This window comes from Lepidochelys kempii, chromosome 14 (genome assembly GCF_965140265.1).
Source record: "Lepidochelys kempii isolate rLepKem1 chromosome 14, rLepKem1.hap2, whole genome shotgun sequence".
In the NCBI taxonomy this organism is placed as follows: Eukaryota; Metazoa; Chordata; order Testudines; family Cheloniidae; genus Lepidochelys; species Lepidochelys kempii.
The window spans coordinates 15210467-15237439 of record NC_133269.1 but is presented as its reverse complement, the minus strand read 5'-3'; the positions used below and the strand labels follow the sequence as shown (position 1 = coordinate 15237439).

Sequence of the window (26973 nt, the reverse complement as noted above, 5' to 3'; positions counted from 1 at the left end):
ACCTTGCAGGATTGGGCCCATATGAGAATAGACTAAGAGGTGGAGAGGGGAAAGGATGCCACCAAAGACCATTGAAAACTAAATTTCACAGAGAGCCACATTTCTGTGTAACCTGGTTATGCCCTGGAAAAGGTACCCACACATGCTCACAGAGCCATTTATAGTTCTGGCTCCTTGACTCATTGGCCAGCCTGTGATGGGAAGTACAAAGTGTTTAGCAGCATTAGGCTTGCAGTACAGGATCAGACTGCACACAGGCCTGGAGCCAACCAGCTCAAGAACAAATGTCTTTATTGTACACGAGATAACAATATGGCACTCTCTGAGAGCTAAATACCAGCAGCACAAAGTACACAAGAGGCCTTAGGCCCCGCAGACACATCCAGCTCAAGCTTTGCGGATAGATGGATAACTACACATGTTTGTAGCATACGCAGGGAGCTTTGGGGAAATCCTCTCAATTTAAACTCTGCTGGTCTTGATCCCTGGAGAGGTCTGTGCTGCCTGCTCAGAGACGCATGGGAAATGCCCGACTCCTGCAGGGTGGCAGAGTCTCTAGCACAAGGACCAATATCTCTGATTCACACAAAAATTAAATAAGCCCTCTCCCTTACCTAGGGGGATGTTTGATTTGGTTTTGCATTTGTGGAGCCTCTGCTCAGGGGGATTCCCTGTCTCCCTGCTTTACATCCCCCGCAGTTCCTGCTCCATGCTCCATCCAAGGAGCCTCATCCAGAATCTCTCAACACCACTCCCTGATCACAGCCAGCCCTTAAGCACAGGCCATAGGGAACAATCCTGCTCCTGCTCTAGAGTGCTGTTCTGGGGGAATCTAACAGGTCTCCTCCACCTCTCATGTCTGTGATTTAGGCTGTCCAGGTGGGGCCCTGCAAGTTCCGCAATCCGTAGAGCAGCCCCAACTCCCTCTCTGGCAGCAGACCCAGAAGGGATAGGGAATTAGCCCCCGCCCCCCTCGCCTCCGAACCCCATTCTCCTTACTCCAGCAACAAGAGTGGAGAAGGTGCAGCATGGGGCCCATTGCTGCTTGGAACCTGTCCTGGCTCTAAGAACAGGAAGATGTTATTGAGTGACAAGGCCTCAGAAGCTGAGCCTGCTGCCTCCACACCAGGCACAGCCCCTGACTGACCAGGGGTGTGCGGGACATTTTGTTTTATGCCTGGTTTGTGAAGAAAGGACCTATTCGTTCTGAAGATCTTCAGTTCAATGTATTAAGACCCTGCTCAGCTAGGAGTTAGTGGAGCACTGGCTTGGACAGAAGGGAAGATGAGCTGCTGCTAAGGGGATTTTCAGTCCCCATGTTCATCCCCTCCCAGAACTTTCCTCACTCACTCAATTTCTTTTATTAGAATGAATTAGAATCAATCTCCACTGGCTACCCCCTCTCACCAGAAAAGGAGCCACAATCCTCCCTCCTTCCCATTTCCTTACCCAACTGGAGGGTGACACGGACTCTATTCGCCCTTCTTGAGAAGAACAAGACTCTCCTTAGCAAACCCCCAGGCCCTGTTCCTTATCTCTTGCTCCCGCCTCCTGAGGGAAGTTATTGGCCAAAGAGCAAGTAACCACAATAAAGCTCCCCCTAGAATCTGCACAGGTGAGTTAAATTCCATTCAGTCGGGATGGGAACAAAGATCAGAAGAGGAAAGAGTATGTTATAGACCTAAAGAGCTGACTGCCCACCCATCTACATTTATCCTCCAGGGGCAGAGAACAATATTGGGAGACTACTAGTATGGTCATGGGATGTGTGTGGTTGCACTGGTGTATGTTGTTAGAGAAATAAGTGTGTGTCTATATGGGGTTGCCTGCATGTGTATCAGCTAGTGTGGATATAGGTGAATGTGTGGACATGTTAATGGGTTTTGTGTACTTATATATACACACATGCCTACAAACGTGTGCGTGGTTTCTGAAGAATGTTTTGTGGTTGTCTGTGTGTAGCTGCATGGAGGCGTGCAGCTGTGTGGATGAGTGTGTGATTATGAGGATATGAATCAGTTCCTTTGTGCCGTGTGTAGTCCCTGTAGGAGTGCATGTGCAACAGTGTGTTGTTGTAATGTTTCTTCTACATCAAACACATTCACAACAGTCACTTGCTCCTTGTTTAACAAGCAGCTTAAGACTTTCCTAACTGGCTCCTGGGACTCCTGTGCAGTCTATCAATATAATCCTCAGCATTTAGCTGATCCATGTCCCTCTAACAGGTGAAAGTACCTCTCAGTCTCTGGAGAGATAGAGCTGCATTTGCCAAATATGGACATTGTGGTTTTAATTGGCAGTATCATCATTATCCTCTGGAAGTCCCTTAAGCAGCTGCATTTTCTCAGAGCAACCTCCTCCCATTCTCTTCCTCTACACACATCTGCCTTTGTGCACGCTGTCTTGTTTGGAGGAATATTTAAAAAGCCACCTGTGTAATATTCCCTAATGAACATGCAGATTGATGGGCACAGAGGGAGACTAAAGGAGACGCATGAGGGAAGCAGGCTCAACTGAGGGAAGCAGGCTCAACGGGATGACTATCTACAGATCAGGTGTTAAGAGCAGCAGCTTTGCTCAACTGTGAAATCCCTTGAAGTGGTACAATCACTATCTGCCAGAGGGTCTGATTTTGCTTGCAAATATACAGAGACAGCTTGTCAAGGCCCCAGCATCCAGTTCCTGAATATTCATAGGTCGGCCAAGCAGCACAGCTCACTGGAGGCAGGTTGGGACTTCACCAAAAAGTCCAGAGGATCTTGGCAAGGCAGGAGTTCCCTCACTAATGCTTGTGGGTTTGTTCCCCAGGCACTTTGAAGGCTGCTTTGCTGAGCAGTTCCTTGTCTTTTTGCTTCTGGAATTTAAGCATAGGCCTCAATAAGCTCAGTTTTCTAGCCCTCCCCCCGCTTTTTAAAATAGTCTTTTTGTAAAGTTCAAGTCTTAAAGCAAGAGGGTCCATATCAGCTTCTTTCCCAGAAACAATGGTCAAACAGTAAGGACCCATTTGAGATCCTTTTGCTAAAGGCTGGCATGGCATTCAGTGCCAACAAAATACCTTCCGAAGACTTCTCTCTCTTCATGTCTCCCTCTCTTTCCCTTTTCCCTCCAAGAGGAGCCCAATGTTTTGTGTGAAATTAAAAGGAATTCCCAGGTCGTTCCTCAGTGGACCAAGGAACCAGTATGCAGAAGCTCTTAGATGGGGGTAGATTGAATGCAGAGCCCTGTAATGAGAGAGGACTCAACTGTGCATCTCCAAAGTGGAAGCCTGGAGTCCATGTGCTTCACTGAGGGTAGTCAGAAGCTACTTCTTATCCACAGCCCTCCTTACTTTGTGTCATTCCCAAAAAAGAGCCCCAAAGCCATCCTTTGGCGTGACAATAGAGTCCCTAGTGAACAGCAACAGTCACAGGCAGTGAGTGTGGGGAAAAGTCCTCCAGAAACTGAGTCTGCTGAGTGGATTCTGGTGCAAGCTTTAGGCACACACTGGCCTCTGTTGCGCTGTTGTTGTTGATGGAGCTACTGTTGCGGAACTGCTTCTTGGCAGGACGGATGGCCACCATGAACTGGCGCTTGAAGGTCTCACTCAGGGCAATGTAGAGGAAGGGGTTGAGGCAGCTGTTGGCATAGCCCAAGCTAATGGCGAAGTTATAGGCATAGAAGAAGGCAACAGAAGGTGTGTCAATGCCGAGATGCACCAGCTGGAGGATGTAGAAAGGGGCCCAGCAAATGAAAAAGGCAGAGCAGATGGCAACTGCCATGCGGGTGACTTTCTTGGTACGTACCTGGAGGCTCCTCTGGGGAAGGGGGACCACGGTGGTAGCCATGTGCTGGAGGATCTTAAAGTAAACAACACAGATGACAATCAGTGGGATAGCAAAGGCCAGCATGAACTGGTAGAGCGTGAACCAGTAGACATCAGTCTCAGGGTTGGGAAGCAAGAGAGCACAGCGGACAGTCCCATCCTCCAAAGGCATCAGACCTGCATACATCCACACAGGAATGATGGTCAGGAAGGAAAGGAGCCACACCAAGCAAATTACTGAGGCTGCTACACATGGTGTCCGGACATAGGTGGATTTCAGAGGGTAGACAGTTGCCAGGTAACGGTCGAGGGTCATCACTGTCAGGATGTTGGTGCTGGTGATCTGGCTGTTAGTGTCCAAGGCGGTGATGATGGTGCACAACGGAGCCCCGAAATACCAGGCACCATTACCAAGGAGCTGGTGGATGAGGAAAGGCATGCCCAGCAGGAAGAGGAGATCCACGATGGAGAGGTTGAAAATGAAGATGTCGGGCACAGTCTGCTTGCACCTCAGCTTTTTCTTCTTGACAATGGTGTAGATGACGATGAGATTCCCGACAATGCCCAGGAAACAGATGATGCCAAACAGGCTAGGCATGATCACATTGGTGTAGGGGGCTGCCCTTTCTGCCACTGCCAAAACAAACCAGAGCCATGAGTCTTAACAGCCTGGGCTTCATACCCCACTGTGCCAATACCCCTGTGTAGCTGGATCTCTCCTCAGCTCAGAGACAGGTTTAAAGAATTCTGAAATTGTGTGGTTTCAGAGTGGTAGCCGTGTTAGTCTGTATCAGCAGAAAGAACGAGAAGTACTTGTGGCAACTTGGAGACTAACAAATTTATTTGAGATAAGCTTTCGTGGGCTGAAGCCCACTAGATCAGATGCATGTAGTGGAAAATACAGTAGGAAGATATATACACACACAGAGAACATGAAAAAAATGGGGGCTGCCATACCAGCTCTAACGAGACCAATCGATTAAGATGGGCTGTTATCAGCAGGAGAAAAAAACTTTTGTAGTGATAATTAGGATGGCCCATTTCAAGAAGGTGTGAGTAACAGTAGGGGGAAAATTAGTATGGGGAAAAACTAAAAACTATTTCCCCATGCTTATTTTCCCCCTACTGTTACTCTCACGTGCTTGTCAACTGTTTGAAATGGGCTATCCTAATGATCACTACAAAAGTTTTTTTCTCCTGCTGATAATAGCTCATCTTAATCGATTGGTCTCATTGGAGCTGGTATGGCAAACCCCCATTTTTTTCATGTTCTCTGTGTGTGTGTGTATATATATATATATGTTCCTACTGTATTTTCCACTACATGCATCTGATCAAGTGGGCTTCAGCCCATGAAAGCTTGTGCTCAAATAAATTTGTTAGTCTCTAAGGTGCCACAAGTCCTCCTCGTTCTTTCTGATGAAATTGTGTGGATACTAAAGTGGGGTAACTTACACCTTTTCCTGCCCAGCCCAACGCACATGGCACACCAGCTTAGTTTCACATTTACACCCACTTTGCCATATAAGCATCCCCATAATGCAGTGGTTTTCAATTTTTTTTTCTGGCAACCCAGTTGGAGAAACTTGTTGATGCCCATGACCCCACAGAGATGGGGATGAGGGGTTTGGGGTGTGGGAGGGGCTCAGGGCTGGAGCAGAGGGTTGAGGTGCAGGGGTGAGGGCTGCGGGGTGGGGCCAGGAATGAGGGGTTCAGGATGTGGGAGGGAGCTTTGGGCTGGGTCAGGAGGTTGGGGTGCAGGAGGGGGTCAGGGCTCTGGGCTGGGGGTGCAATCTCTGAGGTGGGGCTGGGGATGAGGGGTTTGGGATGCAGGAGGGTGCTCTGGGTTTGGGGGAGTCTGGTCTGGGGTAGGGGTTTAGGGTGCAGAAAGGGGCTCCAGGGGTGGGGCTGGGGATTGGGGTGTGGGGTTGGGGCTTACCTCAGGCAGCTCCCGGCCAGTGGTGCAGCGAGGGTGCTAAGGCAGACTTTCTGCCTGTCCTGGTGCGACAGACTGCGCTGCACCCTGGAAGCAGCCAGCAACAGGTCTGGCTCCTAGGCAGAGGCACGCAAGCGTCTCCGCGTGGCTCTCACCCACAGGCATCACCCCTCCCCCCCACTCCCATTGACCTGTTCTCGGCCAATGGGAGCGTGCAGCCAGTGCTCAGGGCAGGGGTAGCACGTGGAGCCCTGTGGCCCCCTGTCTAGGAGGCGGACCTACTGCTGGCCGCTTCCAGGGCACAGTGTGGGGTTGGAACAGGTAAGGACTAGCCTGCCTTAGCTGGGCAGCACCGCCGATAGGACTTTTAACGGCCCAGTCAGTGGTGCTGACCAGAGCCACCACACCCCAGTGCCTGACATTCCACGACCCAGTACTGGGTTGCGACTCGCAGTTTGAAAACCACTGCCATAATGTACCTCAGTCCTGACTTGAAATAGCTATGCCAGTGTATCTCAGCTCTGACCTACCTCCTGCAAGAGGTCTCTAAAGCTTCACCTAAATACTAAGGCCAAGGTTTTCAAAAGCAGGTGCCTAAAATTAGGCCCCTGAGTCCATATTTAGGCACCTGATTTTCAGTAGTGCCGAGAACCCAGCTGAAGTCAATGGAAGCTGCAGCTGCTTAGCACTTGTGGAAAGCATTAGGCCCAGATAACCACATTCATTTTCACTTGTTACAATGATGGTCTCTGTAGGTTAATGGCCCAATAGCCAATGGCAACTCACACCTGATTTCTCTGCATGACATCCCTAGTCTGAGTTAGTGTTTGCTGAGCCGACTGCCTTGTCAGGAAGTGCCATGTACCACATGTGCAAAGAGAAGACCACCACCATCCCCAGCTGAGACAGATCACTTTTTATCTCATTATTTTTCTCCTACGGGGGTATGTTGATTCCATGATCAATGAGTCACTGTGTAAATTATTTGTGTGCTTGTTGAAATGATATGCACTGCAGTTCTAGCATCCCCTAAGCCCACTGTATGACTGGCTCTCATTGAATTGCAGATGATTCAAACTGATTTTATTTGGGAACACTTTTCAATTATTCCATTCTTCTGTCTCCTTAACAACTTGTTCCTGCCGAGGTGTAGTGCAGGAAGGAAGGGGGGGACATTTACAGTAGAACCCAGAGAAATAAAAACTAGCAAATATGTCACTAGTGTTTGGTCCTTCTGAACAGCAGATACCCATTCAGGGCCAAGTATTGCCAGTTAAAACATCCTGAGTCCAAACTTTTATCTGTTACATCAGAGTAAATCTGGAGTAACTTGACAGAAGTCAATGGAGTAACTCCCAATTTACACCGAGGGTGGGGTGGGGGTCAGAGAGCAGGATCAGACCCAGAACTAGCAAAACAGATGTGTGCCACCTCAATCATGTCATGTTTGCTTTCTAGGGAGCAGAGATGTGACAAGTCGCTGGTACCACTATGCTTTTGACACTTGGAAGCCTCAGGATGAGTCATAAACAAAGCCAGGTAGGAACATTTTGAATCTATAGCAATATGCATCCTATCTCAAGCATCCGCACAGTTGACAGAATGCAGCCAATCAGCCACAAATGGGAAGAGCCTTGTCACAGGTAAAGCAGACTGGTTTGCTAAGGATTCATATTTGTATCTCCAGCAAAGACAGCCCCCTGCTGCTTCATCTGCTGTTGATTAGAAACGGAAGTGAATGATGAGAATCTATTTGGCTGATGTCTTAGGAACACTCTGTCCAAACTAACTGAAATATATCACCCATAAGAAAATAATCCATATGCCTGTGGGATTTTCCTGCCTGCGCCCACCCCCTATATTCAGCTCATAATAAAAATAACTTTGGCACAGGCTGTTTCCAGGGGATTAGTGACCCACTGATCTTAATAGCCCCTGTCATGGCTGTGGTTGAAGTGTATCAATTCCTCCCAGCTGGTCATTATTCCCCAAGAAAAGCCCTGTGCTCTATGGCCTTAAATAACACTCTGACATAGGAACACAATTGAGACCTGTTGTTGCTCCCACATTATCAAGCCTACACATCTCCAGAGTGTCCAGACTGGCCTCCCTCTTTCCCAGGGCCTGGAGACTAGAAGAATAAGACTCTCCCTCCAAGCTGCTATATAGTAACTAATATGAGATGTGTCCCCCTCCCCCCCTTCCAGGAACATGGAGGATTGTGTTATTAAAACACAGGACATTTTAATGGCTGGGAGTCTGAATATAATGTATTTTGCTGGTGTACAACTGAGTTTTTTTAAAATGCTCATGGTGGTTTTGTAATGTTTGGTACAAGCACAAATAATCTTATAGCAAAGTTTATGTAAGCACAAAGGCCTCACATAAAAGATTATTTATATAGTGCCTTTCATCCTGAAGGATCCCAAAGAGCTTTGCAAACTTTGTACTTAAAGCACCACTAAAAAGCAGCCAACGCTGGGATGGAGGGCAGCATGCATGCAGACAACTGGTGCAGTGTGTACTGCAGGACAGTGGAATGAACGGGAAATTTTAGCAAATGAGACACAAAGACAGTCAGTGCAGTGTTGGCAGGACCTTAAGGTTTAAGGCCATATTAGAAAGTGATGCAATGAATTTAGTGGTTTCAGAGTAGCAGCCGTGTTAGTCTGTATTCCCAAAAAGAAAAGGAGTACTTGTGGCACCTTAGAGACTAACAAATTTATTTGAGCGTAAGCTTTCGTGAGCTACAGCTCACTTCATCGGATGCATTCAATGAAGTGAGCTGCAGCTCATGAAAGCTTATGCTCAAATAAATTTGTTAGTCTCTAAGGTGCCACAAGTACTCCTGTTCTTTTTAATAAATTTAGTGTGCATGTGCACTGGTGCCTTCCACTGAATAAAATCAGAACTACTCAGCTGTGTGGATTAGACTCTGTACTGCTACCATCTGAAGGAGATTCTTCTTTAGCTCAAATGGGTAGGGACTTTTAGAGCAGAAGGATCTGAGCTCTATCTCCATGGCTCTAGTGAAAGGCCAAGTGGCCATCCACTGCAGAATTATGACAACTACTTGAATTCTTATATGGCAACAAGATTTGTCACAATTTCATCTCTACGTCTCATCCTGTGATCCATACTCAGTCAAAACAGTCATTCACTTTAGTGGAAGTTTTGCCTGAGTGAGGATCACAGGACCTGGCCTACAGACCTTTATCTCTAAGGTGAGAATGTACTTGTAACAAATGTATCCAACTACCTATTAAACTGTCTTTTAGTGTGTTTGCTAATGAAGGACTTAAAGTGAAGCATTCAATGAATAAAGGTGACTGTCATCCACCTTCTGAAATAAGGAGCTAGATCCTCAGCTGCTGTAAATATTCATTGCTCTATTGCAGTGGTTCTCAAGCTTATTTGATCAGGTCTCCCTTATTTGTGTCTGTAGTCATGTATCCCCCTCCCCTCCCCTACCCTCCCAGTACATATGCTGCCAGCCAGCTCTGAAGGCAGAGGGGAGAGCAGCAGCTGCTGGCCAGGCACTCAGCTCTGAAGGCAGAGGGGAGAGCAGCAGCTGCTGGCCAGGCACTCAGCTCTGAAGGCAGAGGGGAGAGCAGCAGCTGCTGGCCAGGCACCTAGCTCTGAAGGCAGAGGGGAGAGCAGCAGCTGCTGGCCAGGCACTCAGCTCTGAAGGCAGAGGGCAGAGCAGCAGCTGCTGGCCAGGCACTCAGCTCTGAAGGCAGAGGGGAGAGCAGCAGCTGCTGGCCAGGCACTCAGCTCTGAAGGCAGAGGGGAGAGCAGCAGCTGCTGGCCAGGCACTCAGCTCTGAAGGCAGAGGGGAGAGCAGCAGCTGCTGGCCAGGCACTCAGCTCTGAAGGCAGAGGGGAGAGCAGCAGCTGCTGGCCAGGCACTCAGCTCTGAAGGCAGAGGGCAGAGCAGCAGCTGCTGGCCAGGCACTCAGCTCTGAAGGCAGCACTGTGCCAGTAATAGCACAGAAGTAAGTGTGGCCATGTGAAAAGCGATATCTGTAAATATCACTTTTCACAGCAGCCTTAGTGCCCCATTGCCACCCATCTGCGCTGCTTCTGCCTCCCTGGGGCTGATGGCTGGAGCCCCACCACCTCCAGGTGAGGGATTGGGAAGGAGGGGGGAGAAGAAGAGCCAAGCCTGGGCTGCCTCCCATTGAAGGATGGAGGTGTGTGGGAGGACAGCCCTGGCTGTCAGCCCCCGGGGCAGGGGGGGCCTCCAGCTGTGCCCTTTATCCCCACCTCCGGGTTGTGCACAGCCTTTCTGCATGAGCCCCATCCCCCCTGACAGACAGAGTTCTTAAAAAAAACACCCACATGCGCTTGCGCCTCCCTTGACACTTTTCTGCACCTCCCCTGGGAGGTCCCCTAGTTTGAGAACCTGCTTCTATTGATTTCAGTGTCAGATTCTCAGCTCCATTGAAGTCAATGGAATGTCACCAATGTACACTACGGAGCACCTGGCCTCATGGGCTTCTCCACAGGATAAACCGTGTTGGCGTAAGACTATAAGATGGTAGCAGGGTCCAGCGGATAAAGCAAAGGTCCCAGGACCTGGGTTTCGCTCCCAGCATTACCAGATTCCCTTTGTGAGTCCAGCCAAACGGCTTACCTTCTCGGTGCCTCATTTCCCAGCTGTAGCACCGCGATGACGCTTACCCTCCACTGTGAAATGCTTTGAGAGCTAGGGCTGAAAAGTGCTGCCATAATGCCAAGAATTATTATTATTATTGCCTTATGCTCAGGATGCAGTGGAAGTATTTCAACTGCCTATGACTAATTTTAGAATAAAAAATAAAAAGGCTGAACCCGAAGGGTGACGGGCTTGCCCTGGAGGGATGAGCCTTCTCACTGGCTGCAGTGCCTGGCACTACGGCTCTCGGTTAATTGAAAGGGCTCTTTGCTGGGAACTTTGCAAGCTGCCGCATTCAACTTCTTCCCTCCCTTCGCGCTCTGCAGGGAGCCCCCCGGCGGGGTCCAGAGAGCGGCCCCCAGCGGAGCTGGGAGACCAGCGCAGGAGCTGTCCAGCCCCCGCTGGTTCTGAAGTGTAACAATTTCACCAACTTGCCGCGTGTCTCACTGGGGTGGGGGCACGGACGAGGGAGGGGAACTGAAGCGGAGAGCGCAGCCCTGTTCCCCGAGGCAGAGGCGCTGAAGCAGAATCTCTCCCCTCGGCCCAGGCTCCGGGCATCTTCTTGGAGCCGGTTCCGTCTCAAGCCCGGAAAGTGCAGGGCGTTATAGCGCGCCGGTGTAGGCGGGGCCAGCGCTGGGCTCCCCCAAACCTCCGTGTACCGGTACCCGGCACCAATCAAAGCACCAACAAGAGACCCCCTTTGCCAGAGGCTTCCCTGCCCACCTGTCCCAGCCCATCCCGTAGGGTCTGCTGCCGCTGCTCTCAGCCCCGCCGGCCCCCCCGCCCGCACTTACCGGACCCGTTCCTGGGAGCCCAGGCGGAGCAGTTCCTTGGGCACAGGGGCGGGGAGTTTTCCGAGGCCATCTGGCATCTAGGAGGGGAGCCACGAGGCGAACCTCAGCCGGATTCCTCGCCTTGCCTGGACGCCTGCCCGCTCCCCGGCATCTCTCTGCAGGCCACAGGGCGTGGGAGAGGGAAGGGGCCGGCGGCAGGCGGGGCAGGGTCCCTTGGGCAAGTTGGCAGGGAGCCGGCTCCCCGTGCCGGCCCCGGGGGACTTCAGCCGGCCGCCGGGCTGGGCGGCTGGAGCCGATGTTCCGGGCGCTGCACGGGTCTGGCGGCGGCTGGCAGGAGCTTGGCTGCCTAGGTCCCGGCTCCGGGGAGAGCTGCGGGGGAAGCGGAGCCTGCAGCCCCTAGCGGCGGGCGCCGAGTCAACCTCCAGCGCCTCTCCCCTGCCCGCCGCCGGATCAGCCCCCAGTCACTGCCGCCGCCGCAGCGCGCTGGCTGCCCTGGAGGAGCGGCGGCCGGGGCTGGTCTCCCGCCCCCACCCCGGGGCGCTCAGCGCCGCAGCGCTGAAATCAAAGAGCAGCTGACTCCGGCCGCCACACACGAGCGTTCACACACAGCGGTGTGCTGCATGGCATTGGCAAGCGGCGCCGCCGAGAGCCGGGGGCGGAGCGGGGATGGAGGGGATCGTGCCCAGGAGACAGCGAGCCAGCCAGGCAGCCGCTTTCTTCCAGAATGGGCCTGTGCCCTGGCAGGCTGGGGGAAGAGGACAGGGGCACAGGGTTCATCCTGGTGTCCTAGCCCTCCCCTGTGGAAAACCTTGCTGGGCTTTGGATCAGGTGGAGTGGGAGCTGTGGGGGGCTGAGGAACCAGCTCCCAGCATGGAGGATATCTTCTCCATTCTCCTGGTGTATTTCCTCTCTTCCCACACTCCTCCCACTCCCAGGACTGACCCCCAGCTAGGGCATGGTCCCAAATACAAGGAATTAGCACAATGATTCCCAAACTTCCTCACACTGGGTCCCTCCAGGGCTCCCTCTCATCTAGCTGGGAGCCTCCCCATTTACCAACTGGAGAAGGGCAGAGTGGTCAGGAGTGCCTGACATTGGTTCATGACCCTCCCCAGAGGCATGAACCCCAGTAGACAAACCCTAAATTACCACATGGTGCCACCCCCGATTTCCCCTTCCTAGAGCTGAAATCCTGTAGAGATGGTTCTGCTCAGCCCAGTCAGACACGTACGTCACCAGCTATGGATCTCGGTGTATTGTCGATTAGCCCCATATGGATTGAGGTTGAGCTCAGCAGTGCTCCCTTGGTTGTAATGAGTCATTTTCTGGCCAGTGAGAGTTTGCTGTGATCAGTTTTTGTCTTTTCGATTGTTCTGCTTTCCTGGCGGCAAACAGGCAGTATAGATTTCTCTCACACATACGCACAAAGTCCTTTCCTCAGTGAGTCAGAGCAAGCACCACTAACAGATTTGAGAGAGCACTGCTGTGAGCTGTCAAGACACCAGATAAATTACCCACCGAAAAGTGTGTAAACACCAGTTTCATCCTCTGACCACCTCAGCGCCCTCTGACTCAGGCTGCATGTTTCATTCCACCTTTGAGATACTTCTTCTTGTAATCAATTCAACATTTATTATTGAATTATTTATTGATTTGATTCCTGAACCTGAAATTATTTTTTTAGACTTTAATTTTAGATCTAGCTCTCCCCATGTACCATTGTGAGGGCTGAGATCAGCTGAGTGGTTGCTTTTCAAAAGTGCTGTGCACTCACAACCTTAGTTGAAAGAAAAGGAGGACTTGTGGCACCTTAGAGATTAACCAATTTATTTGAGCATAAGCATTTGTGAGCTACAGCTCACTTCATCGGATGCATACTGTGGAAAGTGTAGAAGATCTTTTTATACACACAAAGCATGAAAAAATACCTCCCCCCACCCCACTCTCCTGCTCGTAATAGCTTATCTAAAGTGATCACTCTCCTTACAATGAATGTGTATGATCACTTTAGATAAGCTATTACCAGCAGGAGAGTGGGGTGGGGGGAGGTATTTTTTCATGCTTTGTGTGTATAAAAAGATCTTCTACACTTTCCACAGCATGCATCCGATGAAGTGAGCTGTATCTCACAAAAGCTTATGCTCCAATAAATTGGTTAGTCTCTAAGGTGCCACAAGTACTCCTTTTCTTTTTGCGAATACAGACTAACCCGGCGATTACTCTGAAACCTTAGTTGAAGTCAGTGAGAGCTGAAGGGACTCAGCACCTCTTAAAATCAGGCCCTTGGTGTGCACTTCTCATGACTCATACATGGATTGTCATTTCAGCAGGGTTTGACCTTAGCACTGCAGCTTGGATCTCCAATCACTTAAGCTGAAGGAGTCTATCACCATTAGCTGGCAGCAGCAGTAGGCTATTATCCTCTAGTGGATTCGCCACTAAAAGGGAGATGTGACATGTGCATTGGTGATGTGTTATGCACATGAAAGGACTGGAGGCAGGAAGTGGCAAATTCTCCACTGAAGTTTCATGGGTGAGTGAAGAATTTGACCCAAGATGTTTCTCAGCAGTGGGATACCCATGGGATATGAGAATGTGTGGAATCAGTGAAGCTTATGGAAAAGTGACATAGTCCAGGAGGTAGATATGTTTCTTTAAACAGCTTTTTCCAGGCCCAGTTTTAAAGTCTGTCTTACCTTTCCCCCGGGGAGTAAGTGGCTTTCTGAACAGACACCAGTTTTTCTACAAAGTGGAAGTTTGACATTTAAGATTCAGCAGGTTTCCAAAGCAAAGCATTATTTTGGCACTTACACCTCTAACATTATTGTTCACTTGTGAAACAGAATTGCAGCATTAAAGGAAACCTGCAATACAACTTCACAGATACCTGAGGCATGATAGACCACAAGGTCAATGTCCCCCAATGCACAAGTGGCATGGGCTTATCTTCCTGTAACCTGATACTCTGCACTTTGGATTTGCTTTATCATCAACATCATAATTTTATGGTATTATTCCATGTTGTATTATTCATCATTTCTCTTAAGGCCTCAGCAACATTGGGACCCTATTCTGCTAAACTCTGTACAAACATACAGTAAATGACAATCTGTGCTCCAATGGATTTATAGTCTAAAGGACAAGCCATAGCAGGTGGATTAAACCAATGGGGAAGAGAGGATGGGATAACAAAACAATCAGATGTGTTAGCATAGACTAGCTGCATGCACAATTCATAGCCCATCAGTAGAAGCAATAGCAGTAATCAACTCACCACCTGCCTGGCCATTGTGAGACAGCAGTTTTCTGTGTGCATTATGCCGATTTATCTAAATCTGGATCCTGCAGGCAAAACTTCCATTGAAATCAGTTGTAGAAATTGGAAATGTAGTATAAGTGTTAAACTAACCACTCTGTCTAATTGCAATGAAAATTGAGTCACTAACCCACAGTGAAAATGTGCCTTACATTAAAAGAGAGAAAAGGAGGACTTGTGGCACCATAGAATCTAACAATTTTATTTGAGCATAAGCTTTCGTGAGCTACAGCTCACTTCATCGGATGCATACAGTGGAAAATACAGTAGGGGGGTTTTATAAACACAGAGAACATGAAACAATGGGTGTTACCATACACACTGTAACGAGAGTGATCAGGTAAGGTGAGCTACTACCAGTAGGAGAGAAAAAAAATTTATTGTAGTGATAATCAAGGTGGGCCATTTCCAGCAGTTGACAAGAATGTGTGAGACTAACACGCCTGCTACTCTGAAACCTGTCATTAAAAGAGAGAGTAATTAACAACCAAACAGGGGGCTGCCGTCTTGCTAGTTTAATGAAGTAGGTTAAAGAGTAACAGCCGTGTTAGTCTGTATTCGCAAAAAGAAAAGGAGTACTTGTGGCACCTTAGAGACTAACCAATTTATTAGAGCATAAGCTTTCGTGAGCTACAGCTCACTTTGAAGTGAGCTGTAGCTCACGAAAGCTTATGCTCTAATAAATTGGTTAGTCTCTAAGGTGCCACAAGTACTCCTTTTCTTTTTGTGAAATAGGTTAAGGCACAGGAAATGGAGGAAAGCCGCTTGAATGCATAAGAAAGGTGGAGACTTCCAAAGTTGTTGAAAGGCAAATTCTATTATTGGGAAACAAATCTGGTTGCTTTAACAACAGTTTAACACTGAAAGTCTCTTGCATTCCAGTGATGAGTTGCATTTCCTGTGTCTGTACCTATGTCTCTGTCTTACGCAGTATGAGCAAAACTGCAGCAAGCCCTGCGGGAGATGCTGGCACAATCCACTGTTACAAAACTATTATAACAGTTTCTCCAAACAGTTTTGCAAATGTATTTTAAAATTCATTCTTACTTAGTAAATATTTACTTAATACCTTGATACTACTCTGATTGGCACTGTATATGCTAGCTAAGGGCCTAACCCCGCAAATCCTCATGCGCATTATTAGCCCACTGGCATCACTATTCATGCAAGTCAGGGTTTGCAGGAATATGCTTGATGATATTAATACTAATCACAACCATTTTCCTTTAAACTGATCAAATGAGCACTGTGGGTAAAATTCAGTCCTGTGCAGAAAACCAGCACAAGGGCTATACACCACCTGCATGTCAAAATCAGACTTATATGGTTCATTGGCCCTCAGTACAGGGTTGAATTTCACCCTGTTTGAGCTGGTGGTATTTTGCAATCTCTGTGTAATAGTCATATTTTGCACTTTTACAACCCCTTCTAGCCAAGAATCTCAAAGCACTGCACAACCATTCATTCATTTAGCCACTCTCACCGCTGGAAAGTAGATAAGCATTATCACACTCATTTGACAGATGAGACAAGTGAGACACAGAGAAGTTAAGTAACTTGCAAAAAACCATGCAGTGAGTCTGTGGCAGAGCCAGGTGCAAACCCCGTGTTTCTAACTCCAGGTCTGCCCCTAGCTACAATACCATCTTCCCTCATCTTGTGTTTTTGTGCCTTCCTAATGAACTTTTCAGTGAATTAAGTATTTTCTCAACTGCTCAATAAAATAACCTGTATACACACATATCCCTTTAAAAGCACAGATGCTGGCTAATTGGTCACTTAAAACTTCTTTTTATCAGAGCTGAATGTCAAAAGGGGCATTCATCTGAACCCAGAAAATCACTCTTCTCTCACTGCCACTTTCTTGCCATTGAAATGAAAGATTAGAACTGTCTGGTCAGCCTGTTAGTAATTCTAGTCTCAAACTGCTAATTTGAAGCTTTGGTCTTTATGCCCTGCTTCCCCTGGCTGATTGCAGCAAACCAAAGGCCAAGGCAAGTGGCTTCTGCAGCTTTCTTTTCCTTGTTAAAGGTTAAAGAACCCCAAAGACAAAAGAGCAGCCAAAAATAACAAGGAGGAACAAGTAGCTCTCCACATTGCACAGGGAAGTGGAGAGGCCTCCTGGCACTGGGCTGCCATGGCTGTAACTGTCTCAATAAGGTCAGGGATAGGGATATGTGCTCAGCAAATGGACGCATTCGGCTGTTATGATAAGAAATTCCAGGGTTGTACCAGTATCTGGTATCAACAGCAAGGAGCCCTGAGGGAGGCAGGTACTGCCTCAGAGTAGAATGCTAGTTACTTCTCATTTATACGAACAGATAGGGCGAGGAGGCAGCTGCAGTTTTAAATGCTGCAACGTCCAGAAATGAAAAAGTTTGGGGTTGAATAGTAACTCATCTACAACTGTGTGCACAAGGCCCAATTCTCCCTTCACTTACTGCACCATCCTTCTACGGCCTCCAGTGGATTTACACTCCTGATTTACACCAGTAAGTCAGAGGTGTAATAAGTCCCTGAGCTTCATCTGAACAACTCCCAACAACATCATTCGGAGAGGTGGGTGCAGATCTGAAGGCAGAAACGGGCCCATTGCGTATGACATATATCAGCATCACTATTAGTCCACAATACTAGATGGGCAAGTTTCCCTTCTCGCTTACCATGGGGTATACCCATTGACTCTTATAGTGTCACACCAGTGAGACTTTGAAAGGAGAATTTGGGCCCATTAGTGTAATGTGGACAGGTTAAGATTACCAGGGTAGACTTAGCCTCTGTGTTTCCTATAACTATAGCCTTATCGTTATGTTAACATGTGGTGGTGTTTTTAGCTTCAAAGTGAAGTGACTAACATTCAACACTGCTGCAATCAATACCTGCCTCTCTCGGGGCTTATGTCTTGATCCAAGCTCTGTCCTAGGACATCATATGGGGGATTGTCTGCATTCACAGCAGCCTGACAATCAAACCCGACCCTTTGGTGTCCGAGTTTTCATGGGAGCAGAGAGCTGCTCTTTCTGTATAACTACTCATAAAGGGTCACGTCAGCAATAAATGCAGCCAGCCATAATATGTAGTCACACTTACCTTCTCCCTGAGCAGTGAATACAAATTGCTTGCTGCCTGCTCACTAGCAATAAAACCCATAGTTGATCAGTTGTGTCCTCTTCTTGCATGGGGCAATTGGGGGCTGCATGTTAGGACACAGAAGGTCACATTGCAAGGCCAACCCTAAGCGTATTAGTGCCCAGGGTAGAATTGTCCCCCCACGTCAATAAAACAGATTCCTCCATCAATCCTTCTTTCCCTGATTTGCCTCCCATCTACCATTTCCCCCAGGGCAAACTGACATAACTTTCTTGCCTTCCCTTTGCTAGGGCAGGGAGTCCATCATCAGGCTGGCCAGCCTTCTGCCACCCCCCTGCCCTCCTAGGGATGGAAAAATCCCCAAAGCATCAAATCTTCTGGCCAGCCAGCTGGTTTCATGGTCTCTGGACAAACCTTCTGGGCATCTTCTGAATCTCCCTGGCCTGTCTATCTCTACTTGGACTCCTGGTATGTGGTACCAGTACATAGGGGGGTTTCTCATGGGATTGTGTCCTCAGAAGAAATCCTTCCCAAATCACCATACTTATAACATGGCACCTATGCCCAAACCAACCCCTGCCTATGACAGATTAGAATTGCCACTTTGGGTCCCACTGATTTCACAATAATTTTTAGCTCTCTTAGAGTGCTTTTCCTTGCTAGAACTTGATAGGGGAAGGTAAGTGTCATCCCTATTTTGCCAAAGTGAAACGCACAGAGAGAAGAAATGACTTGTCCAAACACACACAGCAAGTCATTGGCAGTGCTGGAATTAAAAAGTTCCCTAACCACTGGACTGTGCTGCCTCCCAATGCATGGCCCTGATTCTCCACTATGTCCAAGCTGTGCTCATCTGAGGACAGCTGCAGGTAGTGGCTTCCTTATCCATGGTCACCTGGCTCCAGAGGAAGTTAGAGCAGCAGATGGCCAAAAGGTCTGGAATGGATCTCACAGCAGAGGAGGATCAGGCATAGTGATCCCACCCATGCCCTGACCCCAGAACACCTCTGACACAGCTCATCCCTGCCTTTATACTGGGGGTCAGGGAGCGGCTGCCATAGTTGTTTCTACCTGCTTTCTATCAGTAGACAGTTCCCCACCACAAGCGGACAACTCTGTCAACTTAAGGTCACTTTGCACCACTGACATGGCATACACTGTCCTTAATAGACGAGAGACCCTGACTCAAGAGCCACACTTTCCTTTATGAAGAGCAGCTTGGCAGTGAGAAAAAACGTAGCCAATTAAATCCAGCTTCTGAAAAGACTTTCTAAGCCATGCTAGGGGGATAACAAAGCAAAAGCTCTCTCCATAATCCTGCTCTTTCATCTCCCAGGAGCTCTTTCCCATCCTTTCTTTTTTGTATGTGTTTTGATCACGAAGAGAAATGAGAAATAATTTCCACTTAAAAAATCCCAAACAACCAATCTCTGCAAAAGCCAAGCTGGAGGGAGCTGAAAGGATAGAGGTTTTAATGAAGCTTCACTGGGAGTTCGTCCAGCCTGCATCATTAGTTTGAAGGATCCACTTCATGCACATTCAGGGATGATTCAAGCAAAATTGGGGCCCCTTGCAAAGCTATTCAGTTGGGGTCTGATCCAACACCCATTGCGGTGAGTGGAAAGATTCCCACTGACCTCAACCGGCTTTGGATGGGGCCAGTTAGCCAAAAAGACCAACAGTCATTGTGTGACCTTCTGGCCACCACCTTCCCCAGCTCCTGCGTCATGCCAACTGGCAGGGGTGGGTAATTCAGGCCCATGATGAAAATAGCTCTTGTATCCAAAGTGGGGGAAGCTAAAGAGGGGTAAAATGCAATGTGCCCCAGCCAGGACTGCAATGAAAGGAGAAATGTCCCAGTTCTTCAGGGGACACAAGTTATCACCCCAGAGCTCCCTGTCAATATGAAGCAGCTTGTGCCTCACACTATATGGCTCTAGAGCAGCATTTCTCAAATGCAGCCACCAGTGACTTTTTTGTGGCCACAATAGCCTCCTGGGCAGTGATTGGGGAGGGGGCAAAGCAGTGACCCATCCCCTTCTTATTCTTCCTGTATGCACCTTGGTGTTTGCTGGCACCGCCAGCAGGGGATCACACTCCTGCACTGCCTCTGGAGACACATGGGGCACAATGCCGGAGGACCCTTGGACTTTGCAAGAAGCCAGTGAGTTCCTGACCCACCTTCCCAGGGTGGCGGGACTCCGGCCATGGGGCCTTGGGCTTTTGCTGTGGGGCGGCAGGGCTCAACATCCACCCCCCCATTGCCCTGGCCCTCACTGTCTCCCCCACGTCCAGTGCTTAATTTGTGCTGAGGCTGAGCCCAGGCTCCTGTAGGCTTGGCAGGTCATAGCCAAGGCACCTCTGGGCTTGCCTCCTTAGTTACCACCAGTCCCAGAGCAGGCAGCGAGAGGCTTATGTTTATTAGTCACTTTTCACAGCCTCCCAGCTAGCTAGCAAGTCTGTGCTAGTATATGTGCTTATTTTTTTCTAAAGTTAATTAAGTATTTTAGGAAAAAGTGTCAGAGCAGCCACCAGCAAGAGTTGGTGGCTGCACTCTGAGGCCACCAAAGGAATTTGTCATGAGCTCCCCTGCTCTAGAGAATGAGCAGCGACTTCCCACTAGCAATCAATCCTGTCCCTGGTAGAGTGCAGGTTGCACAGTGGCCTCTGACGGGCACCACCTTCCTCTTTGGCCAGAACTCTCCGCGTTGCCCAAAGCCCCTGGCACTTCCACAGGCACTGATCAGTGGCTCTCTCACGCACCAGGAAAAGGTTAGCGGGCTGGTAGTTCATTCAGTGTCTAATTCAAAGATCGTTAAGTAGGGACCTGGGAAGGGAGACAATGCCTGGGAAGGGAGAGGGAAGGAAGGGGCATGTAGGAAAGGAACATGAGTGAAGAGGGTGTGGGTGAAGGGGAAAAAGGTGCAGTGGGGATGAGTGTACCGAGGATGGAAGTGGAGGAGACCGGAGCGTGATGGATGCTAGTGTGGGAGATGGGAACTTGTGGAACAGGTGCATATCAGCAAGTTCCAGATGGCAAAACTCGCTCATCAAGGCTGATGCATCCGATAACACCCTGTGTCTGCATCTAGTGCCCATATTTCTCTTTGTCTCAAGCCAGCCCAGATATGCATGTTTCCTGAGCTTGGCAGGTAAAGGAAGCTGCTTCATTAATCAGCAGACCTGGAGAGTGGGTTCACATGAGACAGGCGCACTGCGAGTTAATCTACTTTGGTCCAGCATGATGGATGGAGCTCATTTCAGGCACTAATCTAGTCTGTGTGCATGCTGGACAAAAATAGATTAGCCCCTGCCTGGTTGACAGAGGAGCTTCCAGAGCACTTGGGACACTGCAAGAGGGCTCTCAATGAGGTGGGACACTCTCCAAAGCCCGGGAATAACCCTGTGAATACTGGGCTAAGTGATAGCACTTCCAGCAGTGTTGAGGTGCAGGGCTGCAGTGGTGGGGGCTGAAGGCATTGTGGTTGCTCTGGACAGAGGCAAGCAGAATTTTTCCTGAGCACTGTGGGGAGCAAACTTTGAAGAGGCTCCTTAAAACTAGCGCCACATGCACTGGTCCCAGTGCCAGCCACCAGGCGCTAGTGGGGGACAAGGAGTTTGCCCTCCATCCCACCTGGATGTGCCTCCTTTTTGGGGTGCACAACTCCAACTGCCGTGTTTGCCAGCCCCCTGCTGCTCAGGGAGTGCTAGCTGCAACATTCTTGCATCCTGCTCTCTGAGGTGCACTGAGGTGTGTGTGAGAGAGTCAGTCAGAGTGAATCCATTTATTGGCTCATTCTCTGCGCTTCCATTGACTCCTGTAGTACTGGGGGCTCCCCGTCCATGGGTCCATCATCTCCCTACAGTCACTGTGAGCTCCCACTCAGTGGCTCTGTTGTCTCCTTATAGTCACTGTGCACTCCCTGTCCATAGCTCCATTGCCTCCCTACTATCGCTGTGGGCTCCCTGTTGGTGCTCTCAGCCTCTCCCCTTGGCAGTCTCACAGCCCAAGGAGCTGAGCAGTGACATGCGTTTGTGAAGTTACATTTCAAATGGTTTTGGGATGTGCCCATGGAATATTAATGAGGCCCCTGGAGTTTCCGAGCTGCTGCCTGGAACCTCCACGTCGTTCTCCAGTAGCTGCAGTGACTCTTGGGATGGTTTAGGCCATGGCACGGTGTCTCGGACTCTTAGTTCCTTTGCAGTGGCTAGGAGAGCTGGTTTCCCAGATAAGGACTGATCGCAGCCTTTTGCTAAACAAAGAAATTGAGCCATGCTCATGCCAGAGGATTCCCTTGAGACTATTATGGACTGACTGCAAGCTGGGTCTCAGCTTCCCGAGCCTGACCTATGTGGCAGGCAGTGCCCAAGAGTCACTGGACCTCATGAGCTTTCCATTAAAATCGAAGGCACAAGTGCCCTCCACTGCCGTGAGAGCAGGATCAGGCCCACTCAGTCTAAACAGAGACTAGAGGAGTTAACAGGACATTTAGGCCAGTGAAGATAATGCCAGCTGCACATTCCCTGTGGAAGGCCCAGGGAAGAAATTCAGGCCTGCTGTAAGCAAGTGAAACTCCAGCCAAACCGCTCCAAAGCCTTTCCCTGGCCTTGTTTCTTATTTAAAGGTGGCCCAGGGGCTGACTAAGGAAAACCCAGATGGGCACTTTCTCCTTAACTACTTTTGCCATGTATTCCCAGAGCATCCACTCCTATCCCTGCTTCTCACTTAAAAGTGGCCTCGTGCCTGCTCAGGGTAACTCCAGGCATGCCTTCCCCACAGGGATTCTGAGGGACAGATCTCTCTATTGAAAGTGACTCTGGTGGCATATTTGCTCCCCACTGGGTGGCTGCTGTAGGTTATAATATCTGCTGACACTCAAACAAGCCATGTTTTCATATGATTAATTACTCCTTGCCTCCTAACGGGAGCCGATAAGCCCCCAAAGTGTCTCATGAAAACGGAATAAGGAGTTCAAGCCAGCGGCTTATGGAATAACAAACAGCATAGGGACAGAGCGCGGCTGGCTGCCATGTCACAGGGTTGGAGCAAGGCACGCTCTTTGTCCCTGCTGCAGACTAATCCGAGTGGAAGGGGAACCCGCCTTTATTATCTGGGTGGCAGATAAATGTCTCTGACCTTCAGCTGATGACTGGTGTGAGTGGATGTGCAGAACCTGCAGGGCTTATGAACAGACATTTTAGTTTCTCCCTCTCTGCCTCAAGTGCAGAGCCCAACTGACATCAAAGCAACAGAATGTCTAATCCTGTTTTGAATCAGCACAAGCACATGCAGAGAATGTTAAACAGTGAATCCGGCAGCAGAAAAGAAAAAAAAGGATTATCTTTAATTTCCTGAGAGAGACGGAAAGAGAGAGAGAAAGAAAGGAAAGAAAGACATAGGGAGAGGAGGAAGTGACTGTACAGAGAGATTCACAGATGGGTAGTAGAAGGAGAAAACCAGGCAGAAGGGAGCAGGAAAATCAGAGAGCGAGCCAGAGCGCCACAGCAGATGTGTTCTGATTGAAAGGTGAGTGTGAGCAGATAGATATCTAGAGCAACATGGAGCCAAGTGCTGGAACATGGAAGGTCTGGTCCTTGCCCAGTGGAGATCCTTCAGCAGTTACCTGCCAGAGTCACATGCTCTGAGCTGTAGAGCCGCTCAGAATTAATTGCTAATGGGGTTTGGTATGTTCGAGCAGAGTTTCAGAGTCTAATTTCTGTTCCCTCGCCCCACAAAGTGCTGTTAATGCCACAGAACTTGCTTCTGTAGAGAGCTCAGTTAGAGCAGAACACTGGCTGGAGTGAAGTAGAGCGGTAGCCCCTTATTGTTTCAGTGCATGATGAGGGGCAGACCGCAGTGCTGCGTAGAGGGATGTTGTTTGGGGTAGGATGGGGGAATGCTTTTGCTTAAAGAGACTTTGGCTAGGTGCTGCCTCCTTGAGTAGAGCTTCCAAAACCACTGAAGGTGGATGGGAGTAGCTCCCTGTCCTTTCCCAATCTATAGCAGAGCTGACTAACTAGCTAGGTTCTTATGCTGGTGCCCATGGCTGCAATATTGCCACCAATTCCATACACAACAACTGCCCAAACTCTGCGCCCTGGTTGGCATTCAGCAGAGTCCTACAGGGCTTGTGCTAATGGAGCTGTGTCTGGCCACAGGGAGGTGGAAAAGCTGGACTGGGGCAGTGAGGCCTTACAGAATCTAGGCCTACCACATCTGCTCTTGTCATCCGCACGACCAAGCCTGCGAGCAGGGCTGGAGTGCACTGGCCTTGGTGAGGGAGGGAGTCACAGCTGCCAGACAGGCCCAAACGCCCATCTCCACAGCAAGCATTCGACTTCCAGAAGCGACGCATCGCCCAGTTTGGAAAGGGAGTCCAGCCCAACGCCTCCGGTACCTCCTCGTTCACCCCCAGGGGACAGGGAGTGAGGGCTGCATCCACATGGAAAGTATTAAGAAAGGGGAAATTCCTGACCTGGGGCCTTTCCTCTGGGATCCAGTTGTTTATTTTTCATAAAAGGGCCTGGATTGGCAGCCCCCCTTCCCCTGGGGAGCAGAGCCCTCTCACCCCAGCGCAGGCAGCAGCATGGCAAGCCACTGCTAGCAAGCCAGCGTACCTCACTCCTGACCCAGAGGGACCTACCCTAGGCACAAAAGGGGAATTAAGTCTCCATGCCTGGAACAGGGTGGCCTGCCTCTGTAGGGTATGTCTGTTTAGCATTTTGGATTGAGCAGGAGCCAGTCTCCCAGCCTGGATGGCCAGATTTGGGCTAACAGGGCTGGCGCTAGCAGTCTGAAAATAGCTGGATAGGCATCATGGTGGAGTTGTGGCTCCGTCTGGACCTTGGGCTCTGAAGCCTAGGGAGGTGGCGTGGGCTTCATATCCCAAGCTGCAACTTCAAAGTGCTGTCTACACTACTGTTTTTAGAGCACCAGTACCCCCATTAAGCCAAGGCTGGAGCCAGGAGAGGAGGCTCACTCCCACTAGATCCAAAATGCTTGCAGACATATCTCAAAGGGCCAGGGCCATCCAGCCTACTCTGAGGCAGGGCCCCTTTAAGATCAGGTGTTTGGGCCTTGGAGAGAGAATTATCAGCCCCAGCTGGGCAGGGTCAGGTATTGCCTAATGAGCACTTTGATTCCTGGGAAGGCTGAAAGAGCTCAGGTTGGAGGGGAGCACCAGAAAGCGGGTTGGTGTCTGTGTCAGGGGAGTTGGGGAAATAGATGCTAGGACGTTCCTGTGTTGGGGAATGGTAGTTGTTAGATATATGTTGAACTGTGTCATTTTAGAGCTTGCTTGTGCAATTGGTAACTGGTGCCTGAAGAAAGTGCTTGAATAGACGTGGGGCATGGTGTTAACCCTTCCTGGGCTGGGCAGGGGGGAACAGGCCAGGTGCCTATAATGACCCATTTAATCCCAGGCCTCTGTGCCCATTAGTGCTTACTACAGAAGATACTCTTATAAATGCTGTGGTTATAGCATTGTAAATGTACATGGCACTCTACAAACATGCTCCCTAACCTGGAGAGCTTATGGGCTCAGGGACCTTTGGACATCAATAAGTGTTTTGAAATTAAGTTGAGGGAAGCGGGAATGAGCCCCAAACCTGTTGAGACATATGCATTAGGAAGTGCATGGCAGAAGCAATAGGGAAGGGTGGGGAGAGATGATCTGGGGAGGGGAAGACTACAGGAGCAGGTAATCTCTCTTTCCGGTTACCAAGGCCCTTTCTCAGGTGGATGGGGGTAGCATGAATGAAAGTGAAGGAGCAGGATGGAGAGAGCCTTGAATGGAGTGAGGAGGGGGAATGACTCAAGACATGAATGGAGTGGGATTATGTGGGAACTGGAAGGGGAGGATGAGGGGTTTGATGTGGTAGGAGACTGAAGGAAAGCTGGCTCAGAGCCATAGGAGACAAAGAAAAGGTGGCTGGCTGATCAGTAGGAGCCAGAATGAGACCTGCTGGGCCACCCTGTGGCAGGGTTTGGGGAACCCAGTCCTACCTTGAGCAGGCCACTGATTGGATGACATGCTGCCCTGGGACACTCAGTAGGAATGTACTTGGGCCTTTCAGTGGGTTAGGCAGGACTGAGTTTCCTGGCAGGTGTCCTTCATTACCCTTGCAGTTAATGCCGCCACCTGCTAATTGCCCTGGGAGCCTGCTGGAAGGGCCCTTGCTCAGCAGACAGCCATAGCCCAACACAGCCAGTCCCTCTTATCCCCTGTTACAGCCCAGGGCTGTAACATGAGATCATAGGGACTAGCTTCTCCTGTTATAAACTGGGCACTGTTTCTGCTGGGCTAGGGCTGAAAGAAAATCGTCCCCTGGATATAAACCTCATCAGTAGCATTCAACAGAGTAAATTAAAATAGCAAACACCAAGCTGCCGTTTGCCCCCTCCAGGCAGATGAGTCATGAGGTAGATGAGTTTGTCTTTCTCCCATGAGGTAGATGAGTTTGTCTTTCTCCCTCATATCATTGGAGGCAACTAGGGGGAGCACAGGAGTCTCACCCCATGGGCAGCATCTGGATGGCTCAAGGGGCTGGTTGGGGAGGAAGCAAGGGTTCAGCCTGCACCTCGCCCTCCTCTCCAGGAAAAGCAGTCATTGCATGTAATAGAGTGTGGCCTTGATTCTGGGCAGCAGCTGAAGGGACTTGAGGGGCTTGTTTAATAAGTGAAGCCCAATTATTGAACCTGAGGGCCTAAGGCAGGATGGTTGTCTTCACATTTAGGTGTTCACACTGTCACTTAAGGCAGGTACTGAGCCCCTTACATGCAGATCTAGGTGCCCTTGTGGGGCTCTGGGTATCTAGACTTAGGTGCCCAAGTTCAGTAACTGACTCTCAACCTGCAGATTACTGAATAAGTGGGAAAATGTTTAAAAATGTCCCCATGGCATCAGCAGCTGCAGCCCCCGAGCAGTCACTGTCTGTTCGAGGCCAGAGACAGGAGATATGAAATGAACAGATATGCCCCTCTGGCTAACAATGTGCTATACATTCTGCCTACCCTGCTGCCTTCTGCTCAAATACCGTACTCATGTGGCAGGATCCTTCTGCCTGGATTGTTACAGTAGAGTCAGGATGATGGCATTACAAAGACACTTGTACATACAGGAGACTTATAGCTGAGCACTATGTATCTGGGCAGCTAGCTCCTTCCAAGGTCAAAGTGCTTTGCAGACAGTGGGCCGTGTGCTGCACAGGGTAGTAAGGTGTGGCTGGAAAAGCCCCACAATGTAGGGAGAGAAGCAACATCACTGTATTCTCACCTTGGGAAAAAGCCCTCCCCTGATGTAGTGATGGCTCTGTGGCACTGGGGGCAAAGGGAAGAGGGTGGCTTCAAGGAGCAGTTGCTGCTCTCCATGGCATGTTC

General features: G+C 49.5%; 1 protein-coding gene across 1 annotated transcript; it reads right to left on the bottom strand.

Moving 5' to 3' along the window:
- Positions 1–293: 293 nt before the first annotated feature.
- Positions 294–11372, bottom strand: LOC140897625 (melanin-concentrating hormone receptor 1-like). Its single transcript, XM_073310479.1, has 2 exons — positions 11189–11372; positions 294–4435 (listed from the first exon to the last, which is right to left on the bottom strand). Exons 1-2 carry the CDS (start codon positions 11256–11258, stop codon positions 3387–3389), a joined length of 1119 nt encoding a protein of 372 aa, XP_073166580.1. The 5' UTR covers positions 11259–11372; the 3' UTR covers positions 294–3386.
- Between the last annotated feature and the right edge of the window lie 15601 nt (positions 11373–26973).

What these genes read in the sequence shown, in the direction of transcription:
- LOC140897625 (XM_073310479.1), bottom strand. Translation starts at nt 11,258, where the DNA reads ATGGCCTCGGAAAACTCCCCGCCCCTGTGCCCAAGGAACTGCTCCGCC. An exon ending in GGCTCCCAGGAACGGGTCCG is followed by an intron (nt 4,436 to 11,188) that starts GTAAGTGCGGGC and finishes TTGTTTTGGCAG; the next exon opens with TGGCAGAAAGGGCAGCCCCC.